This window comes from Myotis daubentonii, chromosome 1 (assembly GCF_963259705.1).
Source record: "Myotis daubentonii chromosome 1, mMyoDau2.1, whole genome shotgun sequence".
In the NCBI taxonomy this organism is placed as follows: domain Eukaryota; kingdom Metazoa; phylum Chordata; class Mammalia; order Chiroptera; family Vespertilionidae; genus Myotis; species Myotis daubentonii.
The window spans coordinates 170456656-170479571 of NC_081840.1; the positions used below are offsets into that span (position 1 = coordinate 170456656).

General features: G+C 39.3%; 1 protein-coding gene across 1 annotated transcript in view; it reads right to left on the reverse strand.

The window, feature by feature from the left end:
• GRID2 (glutamate ionotropic receptor delta type subunit 2) overlaps positions 1-22916 on the reverse strand; it is a 1378765-nt gene that overhangs the window by 580438 nt on the left and 775411 nt on the right. Inside the window, exon 5 of the mRNA XM_059665394.1 lies at positions 4425-4478. Within this exon, the coding sequence (XP_059521377.1) occupies positions 4425-4478 (54 nt within the window). The remainder of the gene's footprint in view (positions 1-4424; positions 4479-22916) is intronic.

The window sequence follows — 22916 nt, forward strand, 5'->3', positions numbered from 1 at the left end:
TGGTTGAGCAGAGCCCCCCTCTGTGGGAGCGCACTGACCACCAGGGGGCAGCTCCTGCATTGAGCATCTGCTCTGTGGTGGTCAGTGTGTGTCATAGTGACTAGTCATTCCCAGTTGTTATGCTGTTAGGGTCAGTTTGCATATTACCCTTTTATTATATAGGATAGAGGCCTGGTGCATGGGTAGGGGCCTGCTGGTTTGCCCTGAAGTGTGTCCCGGATCAGGGTGGGGGGTCTCACTAGGGTGCCTGGCCAGCCTGGATGAGGGGCTGATGGGTGTTTGCAGGCTGGTTAAGCACCCCCCCCACCAGTGGGGACCCTCACCTCATGGAGGTTTGGCCAGCCTGGATGAGGGGTTGATGGCTGTTTTCAGGCTGGCCAACCCCCCCAGCGATGGAAGCTCCCAGCCTCTCCCTTTTTTCTTTTTATTCTGGGATTTATTTACCATCTATAATTGAAACTTTGTTGCCTTCAGTGGAGCTCAGAGCCAGCCGCTGCAGGTGGGAAGCTTGGCTTCCTCCATCACTGGAGCAACCAAGCCTCCTGCTTGCTCTAGCTCCATGGCCACGGCTGGCTGAAAACAGGTATCTGGGGTTTATTTATCTTCTATAATTGAAACTTTGTTGCCTTCAGTGGAGCTCAGAGCCAGCTGCAGCAGGCAGGAAGCTTGGCTTCCTCCATCACTGGAGCAACCAAGCCTCCTGCTTGCTCCAGCTCCGTGGCTTCTGGCCTGCCATCTTGGTTGGGTTAATTTGCGTATAGCCACTCTGATTGGCTGATGAGCATGGCTTAAGGCGTAGCAAAGGTATGGTCAATTTCCATGTTTGTCTTTTATTAAATTAGATTATCACAATAGGAGACCCAAGTGTAAAGGAGAAAAAAAATAATTGAAGTCTTCTATACTTTTAATATTTATTGAGTTATTTGCTGGTTAGATTGCTTTGTTTATGTGTTTATTTCCAAAATTTTGGTTCAAATTATTAAACTCCATTTAAAGATAGCATTTGCCCTCCTAAGAATTTATGTAATAAGATTTAATAACTTTAACAACATGAGCCATAATGTTTATGAAAGACATATTAAAGTATAATTGTTATTATTTCCATATTCACCATGAGTGACATGCTTGCCAGTCTACTCAGTCAGACTGCACATATACAGAATGGAGGAGTGATTTCTTCCACAGTGCAAATTGACACCTTAAGTAGTAGGTAGATGACCACTGGCGTTCTAGGGAGCTTTACATGATTCACACTTTTAAGAGTCAGGTATAATTTCATCATTTCCATTAGGTATAAAAAAATAATTAATTCAGGGGTTACTTCTTTGATCTAATACTAAATAATAAAAGCCTAATATGCTAAGTGTCCGAACATTCGCTGTTCAACCAGTCACTATTATGCGCACTGACCACCATGGGACCGACTCTCTGACCGCTAGGTTAGTTTGCTGCTGCGGTCCAGCTGATTGGGACTGGGCAAGTTGTGCTGAACATGCCCTGGAGCCCTCCTGCGGTCCCTCTCTAGCCTTGATGGTGCACCGGTGGGGTACCTAAGCCTGGCCTGTGCCCTCTCACAATCTGGGACCCCTCAGGGGGTGTGAGAGAGCTGGTTTCACACCAGTGCTGAATCCGTGCACCAGGCATCTAGTCAAAGAATAAAAGAGAATGGGCATTTCCATTTAATGATTATAAGTATTAACTAGTTTGATTAATCAATGTCTCTAGGGAGGCAATACATCACTTTTACTTCCTAGCCAACTCTATTGACATGAACAAATAAAATTACTCCAATGTGTTTCACATTGGGAAATCTGTATGATCAATTCCACATCAGAGGTGGTTGTGAGAAAACAAACAAACAAACAAACAAACAAAAAAAGAAAACACAAGGAATTAGAAGGAGTCTCTATTTTTTTAAAAAATAGTAATTAAGGAAATAATTAAATTATGAAAAAATAATAAAATAATTGGCTCACATAAGGTTAAAGTTAAGGTAGCAGGCATTTCAAATATATAATCTATAAGGAAAGTTATTTTTACAAAAGGAAAAGAAAACAAAGCAAAACAACCAATGCTTTAGACTGGAAAATGCTGTTTTGAATCCTATTATTACTACTTAATAGTTGTATAATATTTGGCAAATTTTCTATTTCTTTGAACCTTGCAGAAAAGTAAAAGTGAAATATCTAATATAAAATGTTATACTGCAAGTTTGGTAAGCTTCCCTTTCTCTTCCCTCTATCTTGATATTTAGTCACTAGAGACCCAGTGCACAACATTCATGCACTGGGGTAGGGAGGTTCCTCAGCCTGACCTGTGCCCTCTCACAGTCTGGGAGCCCTCAGGGGATGTCCGACCTAAACCATCAGTCAGACGTCCCCCGAGGGGTCCTTAGCGCTGCCGCAGAGGCGAGAGAGGCTCCTGCCACTGCCGCTGTGCTCGCCGCTGTGAGCCCCGGCTTCTGGCCTAGTAGTGCTCCCCCTGTGGAAGTGCACTGACCACCAGGGGGCAGCTCCTGCGTTGAACGTCTGCCCCCTGGTGGTCAGTGCATGTCAAAGTGACCAGTTGTTTTGCCATTCAGTTGATTTACATATTAGGGTTTATTATATAGGATTCTAGATGAAAATTAAGGGCATTACAAAATTTGAAGATATCAAAACTTCATTGAAAAGCAGATCTCACACATACATGTTGCCTGTGGGAATTTTAGAAAGAAAAAAAAATTGGCTGAGCCAGCTCAGCCAAGGGTTCACAAGCCTGAGTGAGAGCAGTGAAGGATGAAGAAATGACAGAGAGAATAAGCTGGGTCTAGGTGGATCTTCCTGTGCCTGGCTGAGGCCACAGAGAGAGATCCACAGGTAAGCTGAGCCTTTATTTTATAGCCAGAGGTAAACAAGGTAGTGGTCACCATAGTTACTCTGTTCTTGTGAGTTTCACTTGTTCTGGCAGCACTTGCTGCACCTCTCATAGCCCATTAGCTACCTAGGAAGGATCTAGGGAGTCTCATAAGGTCAAGCCTAATTATGCTAAGAGGACTGTGCCCTCTAAGCTGGGACTTGTTTGTGGCTTTGCTAACAGGTCAGTCCAAGGCTTAACCCTATAGCCGCGCCCTACAAAAAACACACACAGATCTTGATTTAAAATTTAAAAATATAATTTTAGATAATAACGTTTGGCCAACCCAAACAGATTTGCAAAATGTTTACAGATTTATGTGTGTTTTTTCTTACTGAGCTAAAAAGAACGAGTCCATCAATGAAGCATGGTGTTGGAAAAACAAATTGAAACTGGAAATCATTTTCATTTTTCTATGGAAAAAAAGGCAACTCATCTACTCGCTATGAACCTCATTCCCTCAGTACCTCATAAAGTAACGTATACTACTCAACAAAATAATGTGTAAGAATATAATCTTTGAACTTAAATGTACTACAATCACTTATTGAGGCATTGTGTTAAGATTACTAGATAAATCTCTCACTTAATTTTTATTATGAACTAGTAAAGTAAATGTTATTATAGTTACTGTACAAGTGAAACATTTGAGGAACAGGATGCTTTATAGTATATATCCAAAGTAACATAGCTAACCAATTTTAGAGGAAGGATTGATCCGATCTTGCTGACTGCAAAACCAGAAGTCTTACCCAAAATGCTATTTTTCCCTGCAAGCAAATTTATTATTCTATAATTCAATATGTAGTATCTAGTGATAAATAATACATTATTTTTATCCATAAGTAATATAACTTATTTAATGCTAGGGTTTGTTGAGGCCAAATCCACATGATCTCATTATTTATCCATAACTTATCTGCTCATTGTCCTTTTCAAAATGTGACAGGCAGGTGCTAATGGAAACGAATTGCACAGGCTCTCATATTGTAATGCCTTTTTAATCATATGTATTGTTGTTACAAAAGTAAAAAAAAAAAACTTTCACAAGGAAGTTAACAGCTTGATGGATTTTAAAACAGTTGTATTCCTTTATGAAAAGAAAAAATCTGTTTTTGTTTATTCATATTAATATGCTGAACTACTTAAGGGGAGTGGATATAAAAATTCTAGAAACAATATTAAAATATAAAAGGAACACAAACACTCCACTGGGAGGAATTCACTTACAAAGAGGAACTGTACTTTTTGTAAAGATAATCTTCCGAAGCAAGCACTGTGTTCCAACGGAAAGGACTAAAAGATACTCAGTGGGGAAGACATTCTCCATTTATTTTATTCATACAAAGCCCTTCATAATTTAAAAAAAGACCCTTCTTATCCTATTTTTATTTAACAGAATTCACTCAGTAAGATGAACATTTACTTTGTGTTTGTTTCCACTTAGACATTCAAGGCCAGAGGAAACGCTTTGACTATACATATAAAAACAGGACCCAGAGTTGACAATAATATTTAGTTGGTTTTACCTCATTTATAATGATCCAGTGACAGTCAAAAGCAACCAAATTAGTCTCCACAACCTAGAACAGAAAACAAAGCAGCTATCAGTCAGTATTAATTATGAAGAATAAACCAAACCAAATGGATGTACTTTGAAAAAATAAAATAAAAAATAAGTAAATAAATAAATTATATGTTAGAAAAGTTGTTATTCAATTGATGATGGAAAAGTGTTACCAAAGAACTGTGGATTAAGGATTGGTGTTTGATGTATAGAGGTATTATAGACTTGCTAATTAAAATTTGAAAATACACTTCATCAAAAGCCTAGAAAAACATAGGTTTCAACTAAAAAATATTATGATACTGTATAGTGATTTAACTGAGAGTGGAGTTTGAATCGCACTTCCTATTCCAAATAAACATTGATGGCTTTCTATTACCCACCTAATAAATATCTAAGTCCTACCCCTCTACAATCTGGCTTAGCATTTTATCTTCTAACTTCCCCGTGTATAAGCTTGCTCTTGTCTTGATAAAGTAAACTGCTCTATGTTCTGAAAAGCTTTGTGCATGTATTCTAAAGAGATCCATTTGTTGAAGTAGCTGAATGTAAAGGCTAGAAGCAATAAACATTATATTAGCATTACGTTACAGGTGGGTAACTCCAGTGGCTTTCAAATTGCTAATAACGTGAACAAAAATAAAATGTATGTAAAAGCAAACAATGTATAGGTAACAATATTGGCTGACTAACTCTGGGTAAATTGATTCTAAGCGATCCTTGGCTTAGGCCAAAACAGAAAGGCGTGTGTGTGTGTGTGTGTGTGTGTGTGTGTGTGTGTGTGTGTGTGTCTGTAGTAAAGGTAGCTTTTGTATGGAATTTCCATTCTATCTAATCTTATCATATACATTTTAAGACATGTTATTATGATTTAAAGCAAGAGGCATATAGGCATATACAGACAGTCCTCGGGTTACGTCAGACTCGACTTACGTCGTTTTGTGGTTACGTCGCCATCTCCCATTTATTTATAAAAAAAAAAGTTCTGTCATTTCAATGTATATCATATGTGCTTTATGTTTTTTAGTATTTATTTACCACAAGTAAAGGTCAGGAATTATTACCTTTCTTTTAATTTTTTTTTACTGTTTCACTTCATTACTGCTGTGTATCTGCTCCATGTGAGTGACAGGTGCTTATGTAGGTGGGTTCCGACTTAAGGCGAAAATCGTGTTGTGTGGCCTTAGGAATGGATCTCCGGCGTAACCAGAGGACCTACTGTAATGGGCAAGTGTTTTTTTAAAGAGATTATTCCGTTATTTTCATCAATAATACCCAAAGGTTGGGTTTTAAATAAAGATGCTTTCTAATAAATAGCAAGGAAATGCTAGAAAGTGAGTGTGCATTGTATTTTGGTGGTCAGTCTTTGTCCTATTGAGAAATGCCTATGGAAAGATGTATTCAAGCATAAGAAATGCAATTGCAAATATATTTCTTATGAAATGTGATGTTTTTTCAAAGTACATAATTATTTTCAGAATGTTTTTTAATTTTGGTGTAAATTTTATGATTTCAAATACAGCACATCTATAATATTACTGATATATAAAGATAATATATTATCATATAAGTTAGGATATGTTGCCTATTTGAGTTATATCATTACTATCATTTTTTTGAGATATATGCATGCTCCACTTATATGTGATAATGTAGAAAGTATGATCCAGGGAAGTTTTTAATTTTAGCTAAAAAAATATAAAATCACTTTACTCCAGTACTTCCAGCCTTTCTTCCTAATTTTATGATTATTTTTCTTACACTGTGTCAGTGACAAATAAATCATCAGTAATTTACTAACAATAAACAGTGTTAGAAAATTAGTGGGAATTCCATAAAAACTTAAAGGCATACAAACCAAAGACTCAAATATAAGAAAAATAGTTCTCTGCATGAAATGAAATCAGGTATAGATAAAGAAAAAAATGACTAAAGCATGAAGATAGGGAGAATTCAGAGAGAAGAGTAATGAAAGCCAAGATATAGATTGAATGTACTTCGGAAGCCATATAATAGTAGAGTGAAGAGATGACTCAATTTAGTTTAAATTGTTTCCATTTAAGTAATCTATACTAGGTAGCCAGATTAAGCAAAATTTAGGCTATGGGAACTCTGCATTAACCTGTAAAACTTAATAAGTAAAAAGCTATTTTGTCCAACAGAATTTATGAAATAAGTAGAAGGTGAGAGTTACAATGGGAACTTACTGGCAATTTGTCTAGTCCATAAAACTTATTCATCTTTCTCACTCTCATGTTGGAAATGAACATTCAGGCAAGAGCATGAAAAAGTATAGTGTCACAGGTTCAATCTTGTGTTTCAAATATCGAACCCCAGATTCCACTCTCTGGACCACCCTCCCTTGCATACTGTGAGCAGGGAAATCATCTTCTCTCACTCCTGTCTTTGGTTTTACTCATGACTACTAACATATGAGACATCTGGCAGTACAAATTTGAAACAAGGAAAATTATTAACACATTACTGCATTAAAAAAAATAAACCATTTATTACAATAGTGTGAGTTCATGGAGCAGACACCAATCCCCATTCCCTGACGTGGTATTGCACTAACCCTGAAATAAACCTCTGTTCTGTGGAGACATTATTACATTTTGGGCCGACTTGTTGGAATAATTTAGCATATCTTATATAATGCAATTCTTTTTTATTAATCTCAGCTATGCAATTTTTCTAGCCCTAACAAATTTCAATAAACAAACTCAGAGTAATTTAAAGTATGTAATTTTATAAAGGCATGATTTCAAAACCATGCAATAGTTGTAGGCCATTTCATACATAGTGAATATGCAGGACTTTTTTTTTTTGCAAGTCCACTTTTCTTTGGGGAAGGAAAGCATATTATAGGGAAAAGGTATATAAAAATGAAAAGTTGGATCTCTCATCCCTTTAATTATATACCCAAATATACATGTATACAAAACTAAAATCCATGTGTTAGTGTGACACCATGTTTTAAAGGACCTTTGAAACCTGTATTACTAGGTTGTACATAGACAGTTAAGGCTCTCATTCATTATCTGAGGAACTGCCCACTGAAAGATGAATATAATTGCCTTGTGTCAGGGTTAACATCTTCACGTATAACGAATGAGCTGGCATGAGTTCTCTGATTGCTTATAATTGAATGTTTCTAAAAGTGAGCAATGTGAAACAGGTACTAATTTAAAAAGTAACTGATATCTGTTATGAAAGGAGCATTTAATAAGGGTCATTAAAAAATGACAGGGAGGTCAATAGCCTACATCTTGGAAACCCAATAGGTTTGGAGTCTCTTCACTTAAATGACTAATATAGATATAGTAGTAGGTAAACTCCTATACATATATGCCTTGCCTATATTAGATATATATTGTACAACTGGTTATATTACATAAAATGTACTATTGGCTATATATATATATATATATATATATATATATATATATATATAAAAATTATAGTGGAGTTAAAAGGTACAAAAGGTACAAAAGAGTAATAATGTTTATTGTTTTCACATATTAGCAAAGTGAGCTATTATAGTGAGCATGCTTAGGAGAGACTTAGTTACATAAAAAAGAAATGATTGGCCCTAGCGGGTTTGGCTCAGTGGATAGAGCATTGGCCTGCAGACCAAAGGGTCCCAGGTTCGATTTTGGTCAAAGGCAAGTACCTTGGTTGCAGGCTTCTCCCCAGACTGGGGCCTGTTAGGAGGTGTGAAGGAGGCAACCAATCAATGTGTTTCTCTCACATCGATATTTCTCTCTGTCTTTCCTTTTCTCTTCCACTATCTCTAAAAACCAATAGAAAAATATCCTCCAGTGAGAATTCAAAAAAAAAGAAAAAGAAAAGAAAGAAATTCTCAGCTACTTGTGTAGATAACAAAGACCAACTATGTAAATCCCAAATGAATATATCTGATAATATTTACATCTTTTAGTAATATTAATCTCTTTCCACTTGGTACACTTCAGCCTAAGTAACGCTAAATTGAACTAGTGGTATTACTAGCTGGAATAATTAAGTTAGTCTTGAGTAAAGGATTAAGAAGCGATTGGAAGACATTCTAGAATTTTTGAAACCATGTATTTGCCTCCACAGTTACATTAGAACTCAAACAGGGAAAACTGTTTCCTTTCCCCATCCTCCTCCCCTAAGTAGCACATCTCTTAGTAAGTTAATCAGGAAACACATTTGAAGCCAATGAATGAGATTAAACAACTTGAAATTTTTCTTTTTGTCAGTGGGAACCTATTTTATATCTAAGCACATCATTGTTATAGTTGTCTCAACCTGTGGATTCTTATAAAGGTTTAGTAAGTTAGTAAGCAGTGATTGTACATTTTGAGCCAAAATTAAAAAAAAAAAATAGTTTGCTAAGAAATATTGAAGGTCCTAAAACCAATATATATTTTATTATCATAATGATAAAAAACAGTGCTGAAAACATCACATTATGCTTGGACTATTAAAAGAAAATAACAAGAAAAAAAATAAAACTATCCAATGGGGAGTCTAGTGTGTTTGGTTATTAAAATAACAGAAAGAGAGGAAGTATGAATTTTCCTTGGTAATTTGTTTCTCTTTCCCTCTTATACCATGCTATATGTGTGTATATTAGTAACTAACAATTAGTAACCAAGCATGGTGCATGTTCAGGTAGAGTTGCTACCACAGTGATATACAGTAATGTAGTTACAACTAATGAGACTATCAACCTCCCCAGAATCTGAGCTCCCTTTAGGTGTATGAGCAAAATGATGGGAGGCGGGGTGGGGGTGGGGGGGGGGAATCAAATCTTGTCAGGAAGACAAGCCCTGAGAAAGGACAGACCATCTGTCACTGGCAGATACTCTAGAACTTCGGAATCTTTAGAAAATCCCAACAAGTTATCACCATGTCTTCTGTCATTTGTTCTCAAATCTTTAGATGTGCTAAATAAGACAATCTGAAGCAAAGAAACTGCCAGAGCATGTACCTCACTGGTAATAAATGTGGAACATTTCCTACGAGCACAGAGGACAATTTAATTGACTAAACAATAAAGAGCAACATGCTGTTCTTCACTCAACCTTGTGGCTTAACTAAATTAAGCTTGCTCCTTCTGTAGGATGGACTAAAATAAATATCACACCCTTATACAAGGGGTTCCAGTGCGTTGTGCACCTGCAGCAGCAATGACTTCAGGGGTTTGCTTCTTTTCCCTGCCCATTCCACATCGCCACGTGGAAACCTCTGAATGGCATGCCTGGGGGAGGACACCAGTGGTTATTCTGAAGCAAGTAGCCAGAGAAATAGTAAAGGCTACTCCCTCCCTGTCTCCTCATCTGCAGCAATACTATAGCTTATATCATCAGCATTTCTAAAACTGTGTTCTGTGGGAAACTACTGCTACTAAAATTTATAAACATCCTACAGCCAAGTAGATTCAGAAATGCCAGGACAAATAGATGTCCTCACTGCATTATTCTTCAATATTTTAACAGGTTAATGTTAATCCTATATAATAAAAGGCTAATATGCAAATTTTCCCCTTGGGAGTTTGACCAACAGGGAGTTCGACTGCTCACTATGACATGCGCTGACCACCAGGGGGCAGCACAGAACGAAGGAAGGCCCTAGCCGGCAGCCGGAAGGCCCCCTATCAGCTCTGATTACCAGCCAGGGCTAGGGACCCTACCCGTGCATAAATTTCATGCACCAGGCCTCTAGTATCAAAATATAATTAACACAAAAGTAATATTAATGTGAATTATTATTTCCATGTATTATTTTGGCACATATTTTCAGACTTATGAGCTTGAGCTCTAAGGTCAAACAACAAATACATCTATTTTCTTAGTTTCATCATTTGTCACTAGGATTACTGAAAGTGTCCACATAATAGAATCATAACAAAGATTAAATGCAATAATGACACACGGTAAATTCTCAATAAATACCAAATCCTTATATTAACTAGTGTGCTTTACAGAAATCCAGGAGAACATAGTTGGAATGTAGCATATTCCAAATGAATTTAACCATGAAAACCATATTTTCCCATTACAAATCGTATGTGATTAGTACTTTTTAAGAAATGTAGACTGGAATCAATGTTAATTTAGCCACACATTTCTAAAAGATCTAAAATTTTATTAAAACACCATGAGGAGTTTTGTCATTTTAAAATCATGCTTTTACAATAACTGTACAGAGTACAATTTTCTGCAAAACAAAAACAAATGTTGAATTACCATATTTTATGCAAAACCCAAATGCATATGTAATAGTTCTGACCAAATAATGATACTGATTCTTTCCTCTTAATCTTTTTCCTTCCTTTCTAATAAAACATAGCAAGTCAAAATTAAACAAAACTATTGCACTCTTCTCCAATAAAGTACAGAAAGGAATAAATCATGAATAAAGCTTATAATGCATAGATTTTTAGCTAAGGATACATGGATTTACAGTACAAACTCTACACGCAGTTGCCTGAGAGTCATATACACTGAATGGCCAGATTATTATGACTACGTGACGTTTGTAGGCAAATTAGCTATAATTTCGTGCTGAAGTTGCTAGAGGGCCAGACCATTATGAATAGGGAAGCAGGTTGTTTACCACGACAGTAGAAGTGATATTTTTTCCTGAAGATATGGGTAAACAACACGATTTAACAGCTTTTGAACATGGGATATATTTGAACGTGAGTGGCCAGATTATTATGACCACCTGACGTTTGTAGGCAAATTAGCCGTACACTGCATTGTATGGGATATGGGAGCCGAAGACCTGTTCGAACACCTTTGCTGTCTGCAGTTACCAAGATAAAACGTCTCCAATTTGCACAGGAACACAAGGATTGGACAGTCAAACACTGGAAAAAAGTCATGTGGTCCGATGAGTCACATTTCCAGTTTCATCATGCAGATGTCAGAGTGAGAATTTGGTGGAAACAGCATGAAAGCATGCACCCCACATTCATTAGTACAACTCTTCAAGCTGGTGGGGGAAGTGTTATGGTTTGGAGCATGTTTTCCTGGCATGATTTCCCCATGATTAATTCGTGTGGAACAATGTCTGAATAGCACAACATGCCATAGTATCATTGCTGATCAAGTTCATCCTATCATGTTGATGGCGTATCCCAATGGAGATGGCTTCTTCCAACAAGACAATGCACCATGCCACGGTGCTCATATTGTGCAGGAGTGCTTTCAAGAACATGAGGGAGACTTTACCTTGCTTAGGTGGCCCCCACAATCACCAGATTTCAATCCAATTGAGCATTTGTGGGACGAAGTTAAATGAGCCATCAGGCAGCTGGTTTCACAACCATCCAATCTCATAGAACTGGACAGTGCCATTCATCAGGCATGGTGTCAGATTCCTCGCATCACCTTTCTCATGGCATCAATGCCAAGAAGAATCACCGCAGTATTGAAGGCAAAAGGTGGCCCAAGGAAGTACTGATGGGGTGGTCATAAAAATCTGGCCACTCATTATAATATATATCCCACGTTCAAAGGCTGTTAAATCACATATGTTTACCCAAAAAATTACTTCTACTGTCTTGGTAAACAACCTGCTTCCCTATTTATAATGGTCTGGCCCTTTAGCAACTTCAGCATGAAATTATAGCTAATTTGCCTACAAACGTCAGGTGGTCATAATAATCTGGCCACTCAGTATATGGCTAACTGTACTATGACAAAGTTTTGTTCTGAAAGAAAAGCAAATGCAATAAATACTACACATCTCAAAAACAGAGTGACAATAAAACACTTCAGTCTTCTTAAGATATCTACACTAATAAAAGATAAACATGGTAATTGGCGTACGACCGCTACCCTTTTCATTGGCTAATCAGCGAGATATGCAAATTAACTGTCAGCCAAGATGGCGGCCGGCAGCCAGGCAGCTTGAAACTAACATGAGGCTTGCTTGCCTCAGTGACGGAGGATCATTGGAGGAAACCAACGTTCCCCGCCTGCGGCTGCAGGCCTCTGAGCGGGCAGTTTAAGAAACATTGTAACAAATACCGCCGGACTTCAGCCAGAAGATTCGCAACATTGTAAGCAAAGGCCAGAAACCTACTTTCAGCCACGGAGGCCTAAGAGCTGGAGCCAAGCCTCAAGGTAAAGCTGGCCCAGAATAAAAAAGAAAAAAAAAAAGAAAAAAAGGAGCAGTTGGGAACTTCAGTCACTCCAAGCCTGAAAATAGCCCTCAGCCCCTCACCCAGACTGGCCAGGCACCCCAGTGGGGACCCCCACCCTGATCCAGGACACCCTTCAGGGCAAACCAGCCGGCCCCACCCATGCACCAGGCCTCTACCCTATATAGTAAAAGGGTAATGTGCCTCCCGGCACCGGGATCAGCATGACAGGGGGCAGCGCCCAAACCCCATGATCGCCCTGCGGCTCTGTGTGTGACATGGGGCGGGGCCCCAACCCCCTGAGCAGCCCTGCTCTGTGCCTGATAGTGGGGAGCTCCCCAACCCCCCCCCCCACGGGCCCTGCTCTCTGTGTGATGAGGTAAAGCCATAACCTCCCCATCGGCCCTGCCCTGAGTGTGAGAGTGGCGGCGCCCCAACCCCCTGATCGGCCCTGCTCTGTGCGTGACAGGGGGTGGCGCCGCAACCTCCCCATCGACCCTGCCTTGAGTGTGACAGGGGGCGGTGCCCCAACCCCCCAATTGGCCCTACCCTGAGTGTGACTGAGGGTGGCATCACAACCTCCCAATCTGCCCTGCTCTGTGATGATGGGGCGGTGCCCCAACTCCCCAATCGGCCCTGTTCTGAGCCCGACCAGGGGCTGCACCTAGGGATTGGGCCTGCCCTCTGCCACCGGGGGCAGGCCTAAGCCAGCAGGTCGTTATCTCCCGAGGGGTCCCAGACTTCGAGAGGGCATAGGCCCGGCTGAGGGACCCCCCTCCCCCCCGAGTGCACAAATTTTTGTACACCGGGCCTCTAGTCTATATATATAAAAGCCCAGCGACTGAATGGCAGAATGACCAGAACAACTGGTTGACCAGTCGCTATAACATGCACTGACTACCAGGGAGCAGACATTCAATGCAGGAGCTGCCCCTGGTGGTCAGTGCACTCCCACAATAGAAGTGCTGCTCAGCTGACTGGGATGAGTGGCGCTCCCACCATGGGCCTATCCCCGCGGGCCACACCCCCCAACAGTACATGAATCCATGTACTGGGCCTCTAGTAGTAAAGATAATATGAGCTGGGATTAATTTCCATTGATTCATTGATTGCGTTTTTATTATTTTCGTTAGCTTGTTTTGTTTTCATTTTTTTGTTGTTGCTTTGTTTTTCCCCTAACATTAGAACTGAGAAGCCATAGTATGAGGACATTTTAAAATCCTAACTATATCCAGCAGATGGCATCAGTAATCCCTAGTGTTGATATTGGGCAGCCTGGGGATATTCTGAAACCAATGACTGGTTTGCATTTCCCCTTAACCTCAGCATGGATCCCCAACTCTCTTCTGTCCTTCCAAGCAGCCACTGTCTGCCATCTCATGCTGAGCTTTTTGCTTTAGAATCTCTGCTCTATTCTACCAGCTGGAAGACCATAACACAGTTTCATCCAAATCCTCTTGCCATTACTGCCAAAGTTATTTCATAAATGGATATGCTAGAATAATTATTGTTACTGCTGAGCAGTTGAGTCTTCCCACATCCCCTGGGAGCTGGAAACATGCCACTTCCGAGAACTGGCCACAATATGCAATCTGCTGTGCTTCTTAATGTGGAAGGGTGGGTCCTAATGCAGGCAAATAGAGATTCTGGGTTCATCATATAGCATAGACCCACCTTCCTGTGTCCTACATTGTTGAACAGAGATTGAATAGTGATTGAAAGTGAATTCAGGATTTTTTTAAAAACTTGGCCTGATGAGGATATAAATAAAATTTTGACAATTATTTTTAGTGCAGGGGATCACTCTATTTCTGTTTTAATTCATTGTGAGTCTCTGATTGCATTGGGGTTCTTTTAGATGTCTGCTACAGTGATTAAAGGAACATTATCCCAAAACAATCAAGACAAGCGGTGTTTGTTGAAGGGCCATTCATCCCATCCCTTGCCTTGCCTGTTTTACCATATTTTCATGTTAACTTGTTACACACCAGGCTATTATATTAATATATTTATTTTTAACAGCTAAATAATGCTGGGAAGAGTAAATCAATTCTAGAGAGTAACAGGCAAACATATGAATATGAGTTCTTACTTAGAGTTTGTTCAGGGCTTAAAATCATGATTTGGGGACGCACTGACACTTGGTTGCTAGGATTCATGAAATAAGGCTTTCTTGCTATCTTGAAATAAAAAAGGGGGGAAAACCCTCTATTATAGTGAAGTCTACTGATCATATCGAATTGCAACAGACAGGCCCTTCACAAAATGTGAACTTTCATGCTTTCGCTTTGTTCCTTTTAATGTCTTCTGTCCTCTCTCCTTGGCAAAGTGCTTCTCAAAATTCAAAGACTGAAGCAAATGTCAAATCTTTCCTCACCCCTAACCCCTGGCAGTATTGTCCTGACACTTATGTTCATCTAACACACTGGAGAAACCTTTATTCCATCCTGAATTAAATTGTACGTAGTTATGTAACTGGCTGTGAGGGCTATGTTGTGCCTTCAACGCCCCTTATTTCCTCTGCTACAGTTGGACTGGCCTTCTTGCTAGTCCAGTACCATCCTTTGCCCTTGCTTTGCCTCCTAGATCGCTCTTGCACCTGGAGCACTCACAGAGCCCCTTCCTTCATTTCATTTAGTTCTCTGCATAAATGTCACTTCTATTATCACCCATCCTGGCTCCCCATGCACTTATCCACCTGAGACCAACACACACACACACACACACACACACTCACTCACACACTCACATGCAGTTATTTATTGTTTCCTTCTGTGCACTAGGATATAAGCTTCATAGAAAATGACATTTGTTAATCACTAATTGGTTCCCTTAAAATAATCAGTGACATATTGTAGGGTTTCAGTAAAAGTTGTTGCCAGACACAGGCAGATTTTCACTTGGTGTTTGTTTACAGAAAAAGATAGCTATAGAGCCCTAATAGATGTTTGTACATCTGTGTATATCCTACTTCACCTAAGGCTAAATCATTTGATAAACTTGTATTGGAAAGAAGTCATTAGATCAAATTTAATTTCAAAAAATTAAATAACTGGAAAATGACTCAACTGCATTTTCTCAACTGAGGAGATTTTGCTTATTTATGTGGTGATAAAATATAGATGTAATATATTCAATATCTCTAAAGTCAAATACTTCAGAATTTGGAGGCTATGTGGTATTAGAGAAAGAATGTAAAATTTGAATAATGGGGCTCAGGTTCAAATGCGAGATCTCCTATTGACAGTCAGATATGTCATTTACTCTGAGTTTCAGTTCCCTGATGATCTGAATAATGCTTTTGTCACTGGTATATAGTGAGGGTTAAATGGATGGATGTAGCTAAAGCAACTCTAACATTATAAGTGCTCAAAAATGCTGATCTCTTTTCTATGTTAACCCTCTTTCTCGTCTTCACTCAGTTTGCTGCAGTATTTTTCTCAGTACTCATAAATGAACATGAACACATTTCTTCAATTCAGTATGTTATTGAATGCTATTTACATCAATAATATAATAAAGGCTAATATTTTATTGAGTGCTTACTATGTGAAAGACACTAAGTGCATATCTATCTATATCTATATATATCTGTATCTATCTATCTATCTATCTATCTATCTATATATCTATATACATCTATATGTAACTTACTTAATGCTCACATTATCCTTATAATGGGAGTACTACATTCATGTATACCTTATATGTAAAGAAACTAACCCAAATCATAAAGTCCAGGGTTGAAACCAGAATTAATAAATAGGAACTACCCATCCCACATAACATTCTCATAGCCCTCTTTCTCTACATTTCATAAATTATTATGCTTTCTTCAAAATTAAAATAATTAGTTGAACTAAATACTGTAGAACATTGTGCAGTATATGCTAAAATTTTATGTATTTGAATTCTATTATGTAACTTGTGTCAACTATATACCTTTGAGAGCCTTCGGCCGGTTGTTACGGACCCTGGGTTTTTATATATTAGAATATATATATATATATAGTGTGTGCAGCTGATACTTAACCAGAGAAACAGTTACCTGTTTCTGTTCTCTCTCTCATTCAAACCAAACTTTTGAAGAAAATAGACAATGCGTCTTAGATATTTAGCAGTAAGACAATTAGTATTAGTTACTGCAGTTAGCTAGTCAGTTTACTCATGTTATTTGTATAACTTGGCTGTATTCTGGGTTATCAATAGCTCATCACTGTGAAGCCACTATAATGGCTGAATATTACTCATTAAAGACATTCCTAGCTTAATATTTCTGTTATCCCTGGGCTTTTCCAATATTTCATGAGAACTCTGCTTTTCTAGAATATCAATCCTATCTAATAAAAGAGAAAAATGGTAATTGGCGTACGACGATACCCTTTTCATTGGCTAATCAGGGCTATATGCAAATTAACTGCCAACTATGATTGGCAGTTAACTGCCAACAAGATGGCGGTTAATTTGCATATGTAGGCACAATGCAGGGAGGCGAAAGGGAAAGCAGGAAGAAGCCCCCTGCCACTGACAGTGATCAGAAACCCAGGGGGGAGCTAAGAGCTGGGGGGCAGGGCAAAGGCGGCCCTGGGGCCGCCTTTGCCCTGCCCCCCAGCCATGATCGGAGAATCAGGTGCCTCTTCCGCCCTGGCCAGTGATAGCAGGAAGTAGGGGTGGAGCCAGCAATGGGAGCTGGGCACGGTCGAAGCTGGCAGTACCGGGAGCTAGGGGTACCTTGCCTGGGCCTAAAGCGGAGCCCACGATTGCGGGGCCGCTGCAGCTGCGGGTCCCCGCTGCCCGGGCCAGACGCCTAGGCCAGAGGTGTTAGGCCTGGGCAAGGGCGGAGCCTGCAACCACGGGGAGCTGGGGGTCCCTTGCCCAGGCCTGACACCTCTGCCAGAGGCCTCAGGCCTGGTCAAGGGGCCGATCCGGTGATTGGTGATCAGAGGGTGATGAGGGTCAACTCCTCTGGCCGAGGCATCAGGTCTGGGTGGGGGGCGGAGCCGGGGATTGGGGGGATATGATGGTCCCCTTGCCCAGGCCTGAAGCCTGGGTCAGAGGCGTCAGGCTTGGGGGGGGGGGTGGAGCCAGCGATCAGAGGGAGATGGGGGTCCCCTGCCCAGGCATGATTCCTGGGCCAGAGGCCTCAGGCCTGGGCGGGGGCCAGAGCCAGTGATCAGGGGGAGATGGGGGTCCCCTGTCCAAGCCTGACACCTCTGGCGGAGGCGTCAGGCCTGGGCAAGGGGCCGATCAGGCGATCAGAGGGTGATGGGAGTCTACGCCTCTGGCGGAGGCGTCAGGCCTGGGCAAGGGGCCGATCCTGCGATTGGAGGGTGATGGGGGTCAACGCCTGAGGGCTCCCAGTATGTGAGAGGGGGCAGTTTGGGCTGAGGGACACTCCCCTCCCCACACACACCCAGTGCACGAATTTCGTGCACCGGGCCCCTAGTATTAGTATAAAATGCTGATAAATCTAGAATCAAAAGACTTCATGGGGGAAAACAAGTATTCAAAGGTCTGATTAGTTTTGAGACACAAAATATCCCAAAGAAAAAGAAAGAAATGCACAATGTGAACCCTCATGGTCACATTCCTAAACAATATTTTGGTCATTCTCAAGGTATTTAATTTCCTTGGAGGTATGGTCCTTGAACATTTTACAGGCTCAACACAAGACCTTCAAGCTTTCTGGGGTTTTGAAATTTCTTTCATAGTTTCTTCCATAAAAAGTGTACCTTGTGGCTTACTACAAAAATGTTTTCAGTGGTGTTGGACTCAACAGCGCAGATACTTTTCCAGAATTCCAAGCAATGGACTCTCCCGTCTGTGCTATATTACTTGTAGTAAAATATAAACCATCTTTTTCTTACCACTAACAAATCACCTTATGGTGTCAGAACTGTGTTTAGTAACAAAATGCCAGTTGGAACTGAGGCACCAACTGGTAACTAACAGATCGAACAAAATGCCATTTGTAGAATGGAATCAGAGTTTGACAAAGAAACCTGTGCTATGACCACATAATGTCAGTATACTGAGAATAATCTGACATGTTTTAGATTTTCATTGATCTTAAACCTCTTGATAAATATTTTTCATCTTAAAGAGATTTTTTATTTACATGTATGGTTATCTGTCAGTGTTTATAATTGAACAACTTGTACAAAGTGACTAGAGTTACCCTGAATGCTATTTACATGTCTTATACACTCAACCTTTCCTAGAAATGGATCACACAACTGCAAAATCATAGCTTTCAACCTTTACTGGATTCTCAATTCAAATCAGCAATTCTTCTACCTGTATATATCTTTTCTTTTGCTCCCCCCTCCCCGTCCCATTTCCCATGGCAGTTCATTCAACCTTTAACCATCTCCATAGACCATTTTTCTAACAAACTCCACAGACAACTTTGTTTCCTATTTAAACAAATAATAAAAAATAACAGGTAGAAATGGTTTCAAGCCCTCAAAATAAAATCCTTATTTGAATAATATTAAATAACATTGGGGGGGGTGTATTACCCATGAGAAATGAAGGGTAACATTTTAATGACCGTCCTCATTCAGCTCTCATAGACAACCCTTTAAAGTCAGTTGCGATTGTTTTTCCTATTTTATAAATGAATACACACCTTCTTAACTTCATTCCTCTCTTCTGTTCACAGTAAATTAGGCTCTCTTCCTCCAAAAAGGGGTCTAGTCATTACAACAGAGCTCCAAGTCCCTTTCTTCCTTCCTCCTTAGGGAATGTACAGCATCGGGCATGTACAGGCCTCTGTGCCTTCGACATCTTTCCATTTACCACCTATGGGACTCTACATTTCCTTCCACCTAACATATGAGATCTCTCCAGCGACTTTCACAGACAGTCTTCTCCATATTGCCTACGATTGCTTTCTCTTTTTTTTGCACCTCCTCTTCACATCTCAATCATTCTGGCTCTGTCCACACCTGCCCCCACAACCCTCACTCTTCTCTGAATTTGGCTGACCTCTAAGTGACTTTCAGGACTCCCATTAAGCACAATTAAAATCACAACCTCTGAGAAGTCTTCCATGATTACTATACTCTCTCCATAAATTCCTCTTAAAAATGTGCATATATACCTCTGTCACTGAAAATATCTAATTATATTTTAGTTATCTTTTTGTTTACATTCTCCACCACCCAAAAAGCTACATGAAGCAGGGATGGTGTTTTATTGCTTTCTCTATTCCCATCAACTAACTTGGGATGTGACTCATAATAGACATTAAATAAGTATTGTGAACTGGGTAAAAACTATCATGTTGGAAGGTTGCTTTGCCTGTAGGCCCTTCGCCCATGTGAAATGTAACTGCAGGTGAAAACAGTTCCCAGCATATTGAATTACCCTACCTTAAGAACTTTTATCTTTTATCCTCTCTGCCTGAGGATGTTGTCCAGCTTCTTTGGCCACACACAAACTTAACTAGGAAGTGGGCGTATGTTAGCATCATCTCAACCAATGGAGATGGGCAGATGTGGATAAATGCTCCAGCTTCCTCACTCTCCATTGGGGTCCTTCCAAGGTATATTCCACAGTGTCTCAGAGGCTCCTTGCAGGATTGAGTCCCCTTTGCCCACATTTATAATCCATTCTTGGAAACACATTCTTGACTGGCTTCTCTATTTAACCCTTTGGGTGCCAACCGATATCCTAGGAACTATGCTAAAATTGCCAAGGCATTTTTGCTGATTTTACAGCAATTTAGGAAAAAAATTTTGAATAGCAAGTAAATGAAGTTACATATTCAAAAACTTAAGGAAACCTTTACTACATTTGTTTTCATCTTTGACATATATTGTTTGCTGATTGTATTATAAAATACTACAGGAAAAATGTGGCTGTGATGGCCGAGTGGTTAAGGCGTTGGACTCAAAAATACTACGGAAAAAAAATTTGAACAAAACATATAATGTTAAAATAAAGCGCTCCCGGCACTTTTGGTGAAAGACAGGAGGAGCGAGATCACTTTCCCCGGCACTCTAGGGGTTAAGTCTTTCATGGTCATCGTTTCATCACTTGTGCTTCTTGGGACCACCTCCTGAATAAATCATCTGCCCCTAAGTCCTTGTCTCAGAATCTGCACCAGTAACTCAAACTGAGTCACCCTTCCTACACAAAGCACCGAATTTACTACACATGAATAGAGAATAACTCCTCTAGTTAAAATGAAAAAAAAAAAATTTTCTTGAGAAGTCAAAACACTCTTGAGAAATTGAAATGATGCACAATCTGTCTAGAGGAATCATCTTTCTATAATAGGCTGTTGAGGCACTCCTATAATTATAAAAAGCTTTGATGTCACTGTGTACACTGTGTGTGTGAGGATTCTTTACGTTGCTGATGCTCAATTTTAGCACAAATTAGGATCATCTATATAGCTCTTTCAACACGAATTGCTAGGGCCATCCAAACAGTTCCTGAGTTTGAAGGCCTGCCATGGAATCTGAGAATCTGTATTTCTAACAAGTTCCCAGTTGGTGCCCATGTGCAGATTTCGTGAATCATTTTGAATCCACGCTTTACAAAAAGCCCTGTTCAGGGAGTGAGTGTGATGACTTGGCATTGATTCTGTATTCAACCAACTAATTTAACAAAATCATTCAATGTGTTTTTTTACATAAAATCTATTGGGGTGACATTGGTTTATCAGATTACATAGGTTTCAAGTGTACAATTCTTTGATACATGATCTGTATATTGCACGGTGTGCCCAGCATCAAAGTCAAATCTCTTCTGTCACCATATATTGACTCCCTTTACCCTTTGCTACTCGTTCCCACCTTCCCTCTGGTAACCACCATACTGTTATCTGTGTCCATGAGTATTTTTTCATTTGTTTTTCTTATTTGTTTGCTTGTTGCTTGATTTAATATCTGAAAGATTTATGCACCCCTATGTCCACTGCAGCATTATTCATGGAGGCCAAGACATGAGAGCACCGAAGTGTCCTTCCATTGAACCTGAAATATACTGACCACAGTGCTAGGTGTTGAATCACGTCATTGAACAAGGAAGACATGGTTTTTGTTCTAAGTGATCCTTCAGCCTAGCATTGGATACTTATACGGAATAAGAAACATGTAAGAGTTCCTGCCAGTACACCTATACTGTTCTAGGAGAAATAACTAAAGATATGTACCTTTTCATAGAAAAAAAGACAAAAGTCTGTTTTAGAAAGAATATTGTGATTTTAGCCCTATTGTTTAAATATAGCTTCTCATTTAAGCAAAATTCTTTATGCACAATTGTGGTTCATAATTCAAGGGGTGGCCTGGAAATATGTGCCAGGACTTTCCTGGCCATTTTAAAGAATTACATACTGATTTTGAATCTCCATATGTTTCACAGTTGACTTAAATATTTAGCACTGTTTCACAAGGCACTTTCATATTTAGCCCAATTTCACAGTTTACTCAGGTGAGAATGTAAGGTCTCACAAAAGTAAAACAGCAAAGAATTATCTATTAGATAATAATCCTTTGTCTCCCTCAGAACTAAAGAGATGCACTGATAGCTGCATTTCTGAGGGCCACCAGTTTTCCTCCCTAAGGAAATTTGGAAATAGTCATAAGGTGGTCTCTATAAGCTTCAAAAAGCTTCTTTCCAGGATGGCTTGATCACAGCATTAGAAGATTTCAAGATTATTCTAATAGTGCATACTCTTGTGAGAATTAAGGACAAGTACATAGTCGACATAAAAAACATTTTCTGATTTGATCACCACAATTGCTGAAATGGAGTGATATGGTTATCATTTGTTTATTTTGTTTTGTTCCTTTTCTTTTGAAGACTCAGTATAACACAGGGTATATCCATATATATGTATGCACACACACACAAACACACACACACACACCATTACTAAGTCATTATTGTCTAATGTAATAAGGACTTACAGTTGTCTAGTGTGCTTGTTCTTGTAGATACATTTCACTATGACTTGCAGTATGATTTACAGTGAAGTTAGCTGAGGATAGTTTTCATATCAACAGGAAACTCTTAATATCTACTCATACATAGTCTTTTTAGGTACAAAATTGAAAAAAATAAAAAAGAAACACTGACTTGCATCTTATAGTATATGTCAATTCACTGAAGTATTTATTATTAAAGTGTCTAATATTTTAAAATATAGTGTATCCACTAGGGAAAGCCATATTTTCCTAAAGATAGTTTTGATCTGCAATAAGAATTTTATTTTTTAAGTTAAATTAATTTTTGTCATTTATACTTCTTCCACAGATGCAAATTTACTCAATTTAGTTAAAGGTCCTTCATTTTAATATC